The 11,799-nt window shown below is 32.5% G+C and overlaps 1 protein-coding gene across 2 annotated transcripts in view; it reads right to left on the reverse strand.

Annotated features, from left to right (window-relative positions):
- Window positions 1-11,125, reverse strand: part of LOC127732714 (C-1-tetrahydrofolate synthase, cytoplasmic-like) — a 61,743-nt gene extending 50,618 nt beyond the window's left edge. For both annotated transcript variants that reach the window (XM_052241896.1, XM_052241897.1), the window contains exons 1-3: window positions 11,052-11,125; window positions 880-964; window positions 146-259 (exon numbers count right to left, since the gene is read on the reverse strand). In XM_052241896.1, coding sequence (XP_052097856.1) covers window positions 146-259; window positions 880-964; window positions 11,052-11,086 — 234 coding nt within the window. In that variant the 5' untranslated portion in view covers window positions 11,087-11,125. The remainder of the gene's footprint in view (window positions 1-145; window positions 260-879; window positions 965-11,051) is intronic.
- Window positions 11,126-11,799: the final 674 nt, after the last annotated feature.

The following is an 11,799-nucleotide window of genomic DNA, read 5'->3' on the forward strand; positions in this document are numbered from 1 at the left end:
GATTAACACAATATGATATTATTTTCTGAATCTCTACAGAAAAGAGAAAATCCTGTATGTTTCAAAATGAGCTGGTATGTTAAAATAATAGTATTATTATGTTAGCTTTATAATTCAAATAAATCTTGCTTATGCTTAACCCTACCTCAGACTGTGTTGATGTCCTTGGTAATTTGATATGACTTGCAGTAACCCCTATAGCTCCAGCATTCTTGACCTTTTGACCAATATACACATTAGAATCATCTCTGTCACCAACCTACAAACATCATAATCAAATGTCTGTTTCTGTTTTAGGTTAATTTTATATAATAAACATTGAATTGAAACATTTTCAGAGAAATTTTCTCTGGTTTGTGAACAAAATGTAAATCTAATAACTGATCATGTTAAGTATTTATAAAAAGTAATAGATTTTTTGGTTACCTTACATGAGCAACACGATGAGTACCACATGTGGAGAAGGATTTGCTTACTCTTATGGAGCACCTGAGATACCCCCCTTCCCCCTGTTTTTTTGTGGGGTTTGTTTTGCTCAGTCTTAAGTTTTTTATGTTGTGTTTTGTATACTGTTGTTTGTCTTCTGATGGTTTTTCTTTTTTTGCCATGGCATTTTTTAATCTGACAAACATATCTTTCAGATTCAACATTTTTGTTTCATCTGATTCCAGATAATCAGAAAAGAAAAAGGTTACATCAAAATGCATCTTCCATTGTTCCATTTTTATAAATGTAAGAACCGTTTCTTTAACCAATAATTCTTTTTACCAGATTATTCAGTATAACAATGTATGTTTGAATACAGTAACAAGTAACTAACAATCAACATAAATCTTTGACATGCTTAATTTTTGTCTTTCTATGAACTGATATTTTTACCTGAACAATGGCTAATCCAGGACAAAATCTAGGATAAGTAGTTTTTAATTCCTCTATCTCAGTCTTTAACCCCTGTCTAATTTCTCTGAAAGGTAAACATGGTAAAATGAAAAAGAGTAGTGGTAAACAAATGGCAAAAGGTATTGGTTTTCAAGAAGGATTACATTGTAAATAGTATTTTATGACGTCTTTCTTCATCGATTACCATGATTACGCCTGTTCATACCAGGACATATTTCTCGTGTTTCTAGACATCCTCTTTTTTATTACCGTATTACAATGATCAAACATATCTATTTGGTTACAGTGAGACACTAGATAATAATCTAAGACTATAACTTACCACATTTCCAAATCAATAAACTCCAATGTTCAAATACGCTTTATAGTATCACAAGTTCACAACTATTTTTTTAATGGTCTTATTTGCTGGTCATAACCATTCAATCACTGATCTGGGTATTAGCTATGGTTGTGCTTAAGTGATTTGAAACTTAATATTTCAAAAATATAATTCAGTCTGTTAATTTTAAATTGAAACTGTCAAAATAACATTAACTACAAAAACATTATAGAATAGTGTACAAGAGCAAAAAGGTGTGAATTTATTGATGCATCTTTAAAATTTCAAATAAAAGAAATTTCAGAACATAGGGATCATGAATTGCTTACTTGGCAAAAATATGCCATTTAGATATTCATTTTCATCTTTTCCAACCCAAAAATGCTGAAGAGAGAACTAATTTTTCAAATATACATCTTCTGTGAGTTATAGTGGAATCAAGGCTATCATAAATTATTTCTTTAGTTGAATCACATAAAAATAAGGATAATTAAATATGTAGAAATTTTGATAACCAAACCCAACAAAATCTAATGACTCTTCCCATAGCCATCAATATAATTTTTTTTTTTTCATTTGATAAAATTTTATTTACAAATATATATTTACAATAAAAAGTAAATAGGACAAAACCCATATTCACTAAAACATGATAAACATTGTTCATATCAATCACTTGTTTATAAATAGTAAATACATTTTCAGTAAACTGATGATGTAATTCAGTTCAAATATAACATGTATTCTTGCACACACCAAAACTGAAATCAAGAGTAACCCCTCTTTTGATGACAATAAAACGCTCATCAGCATAGTGTTAAAGTTTCTATACCTCTCAAAATAATATTTTAATTTGTGATCCATTACATTTTAAAATAGGGTTTCTATATAAAAAGTATTTCTCAAAAAGATCTAAGCTGTTTTTCATTGCATAATAAATAAAATGCTCCGCTGGGCGCAGCTTGATACGACCGCAGAGGTCGAACCCTGAACAGTTGGGGCAAGTATGGACACAACATTCAAGCTTGATACAGCATTGAATTTGGATTGTGATTAAATATTTGACACAGCATAGGTTTTTGACACAGAATGAATGTGGTCTAAGAACTTAAAAAATTTTAATTTACCTATACAAACCATATCATTATTATTTGCTTTTATATATAAATCAGAAATAACCAATTTAAAATGGAAAATTTTAAAGAAAAAAAAAGGAAAGAAAGGAAAAAAAAATCCCTCCCCCAAATTTTTTGAACCCCCTTATGATTCATCACCCCCAAACTCAATCCCAACCTTCCCTTTGTGGTATGGTACCTTGCAGTACAATTTCAGAGAGATCCATACACTTGAACACAAGTTATTGTCTTGAAACTAGAAAAATGCTTGTTTTAAGGCCCCTTTTTGGCCCCAAATTCCTAAACGTTTAGGGCAATTACCCCCAAACTCAAACCCAGCTTTCCCTTTGTGATATGGAACCTTGTAGTACAATTTCATAAAGATCCATACACTTACACACAAGTTATTGTCCTGAAACTAGAAAAATGCTTGTTTTGTGCCCCTTTTTTTGCCCCTAATTCCTAAAATTTTGAGGCAATTACCCCCAAAATCAATCCCAGCATTCCCTTTGTGATATGGAACCTTGTGGTACAATGTCAGAGAGATCCATACACTAACACACAAGTTATGTCTGGAAGTTACAATAAATATTTGACACAGCATAGGTTTCTGACACAGAAAGAATGTGGTCTAAGAACTTGAATTTTTTTAATTTACCTATTATGGTCCAATGTCCAAAATCAAAATACATGGTTAGATTCAGCATATCAAAGAACCCCATATATTCAATTTTTGTTAAAATCAAACAAAGTTTAATTTTGGACCCCAACTTGGACAAACTTGAAAACTTGGCCCATAATCAAAAATCTAAACACATGTTTAGATTCAGCATATCAAAGAACCCCAAGAATTCAATTTTTGCTAAAATCAAACTATGTTTAATTTTGGACCCTTTGGACCTTAATGTAGACCAATTTAAAAAACAGGACTTAAAATTAAAAATCTAAATACACGGTTAGATTTGGAATATCAAAGAACCCCAATAATTCAATTTTTGATGAAATCAAACAAAGTTTAATTTTGGACCCTTTTGACCTCAATATGAACCAATTTGATAGCGGGGCCCTCAAATAAAAAATCTAAATTCATGGTTAGATTCAGCATATCAAAGAACCCCATATATTCAATTTTTGTTGAAATAAAAAAAAGTTTAATTTTGGACCCCAACTTGGACCAACTTGAAAACTGGGCCCATAATCAAAAATCTAAACACATGTTTAGATTCAGCATATCAAAGAACCCCAAGAATTCAATTTTTGTTAAAATCAAACTAAGTTTAATTTTGGACCCTTTGGACCTCAATGAAGACCAATTTAAAAAAAAACGGGACCCAAATTAAAAATCTATAAACACGGTTAGATTTGGCATATCAAAGAACCCCAATAATTCAATTTTTGATGAAATCAAACAAAGTTTAATTTTGGACCCCAATTTGGACCAACTTGAAAACTGGGCCCATAATCAAAAATCTAAATACATGTTTAGATTCAGCATATCAAAGAACCCCATATATACAATTTTTGTTGAAATCAAACAAAGTTTAAATACTGGACCCTATCTTGGACCAACTTGAAAACTGGGCCCATAATCAAAAATCTAAACACATGTTTAGATTCAGCATATCAAAGAACCCCAAGAATTCAATTTTTGTTAAAATCAAACTAACTTTAATTTTGGACCCTTTGGACCTTAATGTAGACCAATTTAAAAAACAGGACCCAAAATTAAAAATCTAAATACACGGTTAGATTTGGAATATCAAAGAACCCTAATAATTCAATTTTAGATGAAATCAAACAAAGTTTAATTTTGGACCCTTTTGACCTCAATATGAACCAATTTGATAACGGGGTCCACAAATAAAAAATCTAAATACATGGTTAGATTCAGCATATCAAAGAACCCCACATATTCAATTTTTGTTGAAATCAAACAAAGTTTAATTTTGGACCCCAATTTGGACCAACTTGAAAACTGGGCCAAAAATCAAAAATCTAAATACATGTTTAGATTCAGCATATCAAAGAACCTCATATATTCAATTTTTGCTAAAATCAAACAAAGTTTAATTTTGGACCCTTTGGACCTTAATGTAGACCAATTTGAAAACTGGACCCAAAATTAAAAATCTAAATACACTGTTAGATTCGGCATAACAAATAAATAAATGTGATCAAAGATTTTACAAATCTAATGCGCCATACTGTGCAATTAAAGATTACTTCTTGAAATTTTTCAATATTTGAAATTTGAAAAAAAAATAATATTTGAAGAATAATTCTTTTTAATTTCTGAAATCTGAAATGAGAAAAAATTGACCCCCCACAATTTCTTTTTATCCCCCCCCCCTTTTTTCCCCCCCAAAAATTCTTTCCCTCAAGATATGGTCAAAATCTCAATTCAAATTTCCAATGGAGTTGGCAACCATAATTACCCATTTAAATTTACCATAGTGCTAACTTAATCTATTTTATAATACAATTAAAAATATAGTGTCAAATCTTTCATATGGATTTTTTTGTAAAAAAAAAAAGATGCAACATTTGCAGATATTTTTACTGGTCTTCCTTTATAAATATGCATTTCTTTAAACATAATTTAAAAGCAGTGTAAGGGAAGTAACCAAAACGTTGTATTTGGATTACCTCCCTTACACTGTTTTAAATTATCTTTATTGTTCATTAACCATTACTTTATACATAATTTAAAAGCAGTGTAAGGGAGATAATTTCAATGATGTATTTGATTTATCTCCCTTACACTGCTTTAAATTATGTTTTGTACTAAAGTATTTGTCCATTAACCAGGACAACCTTGTTTTTCCCCCTTTTTTGCCCCTAATTCCTAAACGGTTTGAGCCATAACCCCCCAAAGCAAATCCTAACCATCCCTTTGTGGTATGGAAACTTGTAGTATAATTTCAGAGAGATCCATACACCGTTCCACAGTTATTGTCTGGAAACTAGAAAATGCTTATTTTTGGCCCCTTTTTGGCCCCTAATTCCTTAACTGTTGGTACCATAACCCCCAAAATCAATCCCAACCTTCCTTTTGTGGTATTTAACCTTATGGTCAAATTTCAAAAAGATCCATTCACTTAAACTAAAGTTAGAGTGCGAAAACCAATGTGTATTCGGACGACGACGCCGGACGACGACGACGACGACGCCGGACGACGACGACGACGACGACGACGACGCCAACGTCATACCAATATACGACCACAAAATTTTTTTGCGGTCGTATAAAAAGCCCATATTCCATGTACTTTTGTAGTGTATATTTAAAGAGCCTTGTGCAATCAATAAACATTGAACATAGCAATGATAAATTGAAAGCATATTCATTATATTTAGATTTAATTTAGCATTTTATTTTGGTGGCATTTCCTACACATCCAGTATGTAGCCTAAGATGGCATTTTGAGGCCAACACATTTCAGGTGGTACCACTCCAAACACCAGTCCGCAAACTATGATCCATATATACAGAGACATATATATAATCTGTCTCTGATATATATGGATGTCTATACTGCACACTAAAGAGTTCCCTTCTGCTATGTCATTCTCAAGCAATATCTTTGGGTTTTTCTTAACATTTTCCAAGACACATTGAAAAAATATTTTTTATCCTAACGTTCTCTTTGAGCAATTACGTAGGAAATTTCTCAACTGGAACAAATTGTTTGCAAAAGTAAAATTTTGCTGGTAACAATTACTGCAGGCAGACCTGGGACATGATATATTGACGGGCTGTGACACTCGACAATCGTATCGATTACATTGTTGGGTCATCTAATTACCGATATGATATGGAAAAGAAGATGTGTCAAATTACGTATACGTGCTGGCTATTATTGACAATAATATACTGCTCCATGTCAGATTTGCTCTAAATGCTTTAGTTTTTGAAGTATAAGCCAAAAACTGCATTTTACCCCTATGTTCTATTTTTAGGCATGGTGGCCATGTTTTTTGCCGAAACAGAAAATAAAACACAAACTTTATTCTAGATACCCTAAGGATCATTCAGTTTAAGTTTGGTTGGAATTGGTTCAGTAGTTTCAAAGGAGAAGATGTTTGAAATAGTTTACACGGGACGGACGACGACGGCGGACGCCAAGTGATGGCAAAAGCTCACATTTCCTTCGGAAAGGTGAGTTAAAAGTGCTCAAATGTGTTTTTTTTTAAGAGAAAACAGTGTTATGCTTTAAATGTTTAAAACTAATAATTTCATTCAATATTATTTTTGTTGATCACAAACTGTTTTGACATCCTTTGTGCACAAAAGAGCACAATGTAGCACAAAGGACCCCAAAGGAGTGTAATAAGAGCACAAAGGACCTTTAATTGGAGTAATTTCTGAAAATATATAAAAAAAAATATTTTAAAAAACATGAAAATTGTGATTTTTATTATGTACGACATGGTGTAATCACCAGTACCAGATAGGAACCGACTTTATATCTGGTTTATGTCATAGTTTATATTTGTTAATTTATATATAGTAATCAAGTAATTAGTAGCTCAGAAATGTCAATATACACTTTGTTTTATCAAAATTTATTCTGGACAAAAATAAAGTATCTATCAAAATGTTCTAACTTGAATAATCTAGAATGAATCTATGAAGAAAATGTTTCACAAGATGCAAAAAGGATCGTTATGGATGTAATTCTTAAGCTAAGAAATTGTCATGAATTTTTTAATCCATATTTCAGAAATTTTCAATATGTACTATGTTTTACCAAATTTTATTCTCGACAAAAACAAAGAACATGTATCTACCAAAATTTTCTTACTTGACGAATCTTAAATTGCTATTAGGAAATGTAGGAACAAAAAGTACACACAGCGCAAAAAGGAATGGATTGTTCATACTGTCTTTTGGTTATTTGTGTTGTTATTGACAAATACCCATCATCTAAATTTGTTTTTTTTTATTAGCCTGATAACTGAAAAATTACAATTTGAAATAAAATTGGACATCAAACAAATATTTGATTATTTAAACAAGTAGTTTATGAAATTTATTTTCTGTTATTTGTGTCTTCACATATTTCACACATAAATAAATAACCTAAATAACCAAGTAAATATATAGATTGACAAAATCATAACTCATCTCAAAATGATAACCGTTGCAATTAAAAAATGTATTTTTTTTCTTTAAAAGAACTCTCTCATTTCATATTGCTTATAAAATTTTGAGTACAACGTTTTCTATTTTTTTAATTTAGTCTTCAACAGACGATGTCTTTGATCACGCCTTGTGTGGTCTATATTAATTTTGCATACGTCTGAAGTTTCCTTTTGTTTTATTTTCAATAATCAATTATGTAGTACAATAATTGTATTTGAAACAGTTTTCTAGTTTATAATAAACTGTTAACACAGAGATATGTCTCGCCTATTTGTTATTATGATAATGCAAATGTTGAAATTAAAATAGAAATACTTTAACATGTAAGTTATGCAAATATTCAAAGTCAATGAACCATGACTGAAGGTACAGGGCGGAACAATCTCCATGGAAATCAGATGTGCCAATGATAATACAACTGCATTCCAAATACCATTGACTTTTCATAAGTTGTTCCCTTTAAACAAACCTTAACACAAACATTAACTTGTAAACTATGCAAAAGTTTCAAAGTCAGTGAACTATAATGAGGGGGTGGGGTTATATAATCTCTGTGGAAATGAAACTTGCAAAGGCCAATACATTTGCATACCAAATATCAATGACTTAACATTAGTGGTTCATCTTAAACTGACATAATCACAAACTAATACATGTAAACTAAGCAAAAGTTTCAAAGTCAACAGACTGTGACTGAGGGGTAAGGACCAAATATACTCCATGGAAATGAGATGTGCTAATGCTTATACAACTGCATACCAATTATCATTGACCTACCACTAACAGTTCCCCTTAAACTGACCTAATCTTAAACTAATACATGAAAACTAAGCAAAAATTTCAAAGTCAATAGACCATGACTGAGGGTGTAGTGGCCAAATAATCTCCATAGAAATGAGATATGCCAATGCTTATACAGCTGCATACCAAATATAATTGACCTACCACTATTGGTTCACCAGAAACTAACCTAATCACAAACTAATACATGTAAACTAAGCAAAGTTTCAAAGTCAATAGACCATGACTGAGAGGGCGTGGCCAAATAATCTCCATGGTAATGAGATGTGCCAATGCTTATACAACTGCATACCAAATATCATTGACCTACCACTAGTGGTTCACCATAAACTAGACCTAATCACCAACTAATACAATGTTCACGCCGCCACCGGAAACAGCATGTCTATGTCTTGCTTTTTGACTCTGTCATGGCGAGACAAAAACTGCTTTTTAACACAATAATTAATTGTAAAGAATTCCTCTTAGTTAATGCCAAGTCCTCATTCATGTTATTATACAATTAGTTATTTGTAAAATTGAAATTTTGACAATGTTTGCTTTTTTTTTTTTTTTGTTAAATGTCAAGCCTTTATTTTTATGTTCTGACATGCTTTGCAAAATTTCAAAATATATAAGTATAATAAAATCTTTGATAATTGATAATAAAAACTATAGGCTATCAAGAGCCTGTTTTGCTCACCTGATTCTACTTTGATTTTGGAAATCATGTAAAAATAGATTAAAATCATAACAGATACCCTAATAATGATTGAGGCCAAATTTGGTCTAATATTGGCCCCGTAATTTAATCAAAAGAAGAAGACTTTTGTAAAGTTTACAGAAATTAGGCCACACTTAAAAATATTTTAGTTTGCCCAAACCCTACCCAAAGGTAGAGACAGTGGGTAGGTAGGTAGGCATTTTCTTTCTTTTTTCGGCAAAGAGAAGTTGAAGTATCAGATATGTTTTAGTATACATGACTATCTGATTTAAAAAAAAACCTTTTCAAATCAGGGCAATAAAAGATTTTGAGTAGGCAGCTATTTTCTGGGTAGGTAGGGTTAGGGCAAACAAACATATTCTTTTTTATGGCCTTACCAATAAATTCTTTGAAATTGTAGAAAATTACTTTATAAGGACAATGACCAATCTGCTACAAAGTAACAACACTTGGACAGCACCTCATAAGGAACATTCTTGTCATGTTTTATTTCATTCCATTTAGTAGTTTTCTAAAAGAAGACATTTATATGTATTTCCCATAGGGTCCTATGTTAAACTAAGTCCCCCGCTGGCTGCCATCTTGGATGATTGATCAGCATTCAAAGTAACAATACTTGGTCAGCACCTCATAAGGAACATTCAAACTATGTATGGTTTCATTCCATTCAGTGGTTCTATAAAAGAAGACATTTGTATGTATTGTTCATAGGGTCCTATGTTAAACAAAGTCCCCCGCTGGCGGCCATCTTGGATGATGGATCAGCTACATAGTAACAACACTTGGTCAGCACCTCATAAGGAATATTCATGCACTGTTTGGTTTCATTCCATTCAGTGGTTCTCTAGAAGAAGACATTTGTATGTATTGTCCATAGGGTCCTATGTTAAACGAAGTCCCCTGCTGGAGGCCATCTTGGATGATGGATCGGCTACAAAGTTACAACACTTGGTCAGCACCTCATAAGGAACATTCATGCCATGTTTTATTTCATTCCATTCAGTGGTTCTCTAGAAGAAGCATTTGTATGTATTTCCCTTAGGGTCCTATGTTAAACGAAGTCCCCTTGGATGATGGTTCGGCTACAAAGTAACAACACTTGGTCAGCACCTCAAAAGAAACATTCATACCATGTTTGTTTTCAATCCATTAAGCAGTTTTCTAGAAGAAGACATTTCTATATATTTCCCATAGGGTCCTTTCTTAAACTAAGTCCCCCGTTGGCAGCCATCTTGGTTGATTGATTGGCTAGAAAGTAACAACACTTGGCCAGCACCTCATTAGGAACATTCATGTAATGTTTGGTTTCACTCCATTCAGTGGTTCTCTAAAAGAAGACATTTGTATGTATTGTCCATATGGTCCTATGTTAAACGAAGTCCCCCGCTGGCGGCCATTTTGGATGATGGATCGTCTACAAAGTAACAACAGTTAGCCAGCACCTCATAAGGAACATTCATGCCATGTTTGGTTTCATTCCATTCAGTGGTTCTCTAGAAGAAGTTCAAAATGTAAAATGTTAAGGATGACGACGACAACGGACGACGGACGCCAAGTGATGAGAAAAGCTCACTTGGCCCTTTGGGCCAGGTGACCTAAAAATGATATTATTGTTACCTGCAATTTCAGTGTGAAATTAGGTCTCTACCGGAAATACATTTTGGCAATAAGTCTAGGAAGTATCAATAATTATTTCTTAATGTTATTTTTTTGTCAGTAATCGTAGCCAGTGGCAGTGCCTGATATATATATGTATGCTCAACACCTCCCCCTTATTCCAGAAATATAATAGCAAATTTCTAATACATTTATTAAATTTTCAGTATGAATCAACTCATATCCGTTCTTTCAACAAAACTTCTGGAGTCATTTCAGTCTTGAACAGTAAAAATTATAGAGTGTCAAGTCCCAGGCGCGGCCGTGACCAAGTGACCTGTCGAAAATTATCTCTTGGAAAGCACCTGTATTGGGCTGTAAAAAATGTTTGTGCAAACTTACTACGACGTGACAACCCTCAATATTGATTCATAACATTCTAATTTTATACTTTCAACGCTTCCTTACTCTGAAACATCTTTTCCACTTAATATTTGTGCCATTTTGCAATCTATATATTTTTCAATTTTTGCACGTGGGTCAACAAGTCAAAAGTATAATAAATTTGAGGACTGATGCGGACGAAGCTGTATTTCCGGTTACATTAAAATTATCAAAACTAGAATCAAATCATATAATAACTCTCACAAAAAAAAACATAAACACTAGGATTAGGTGTTATAGTGATCAAAGATAGCCACTCCCGCACACAGGTGCTAGGGGACTTAATTTGGCCCTTATTCCAAATTCAGTTAAATGACAGTAGAGACGGGGTACGTGCTCATATCCAAAACTCCAGTTTCTTTTGGGTACTTTTTTTCTGTATCACACATTGTGTCACCCTCCCTTTATATCATCAGTGACCGCTATGGATACAATTGAAATAAAACGAAAAAAAAATAAAAAAATAACAAATTAAAAAAAGGGGTAAACAAAAATGACAATTTAACTGCATCTGACTCTGTAAATAGGTATGGAACCTATTTGTTACACCACTAGAGGATACCAGAAGTAAATTAGACAAATTTCATTAACGGTACTAATTTCAAGGTACCGGATTAACATTATGTCTATGCCGGAATACATCTCTTCAGTGATGCTCGAGGCCGGCAAACAGAATATTTGAAAAACCTAATACATCAAGAAGAGCTGATAAAACCGAAATGACATAAAGCATGACCAAACCAAGACAAAGAATCGTAGCAATACATGATTC

Source organism: Mytilus californianus, unplaced genomic scaffold (genome assembly GCF_021869535.1).
Source record: "Mytilus californianus isolate M0D057914Y unplaced genomic scaffold, xbMytCali1.0.p SCAF_26, whole genome shotgun sequence".
NCBI lineage: Eukaryota > Metazoa > Mollusca > Bivalvia > Mytilida > Mytilidae > Mytilus > Mytilus californianus.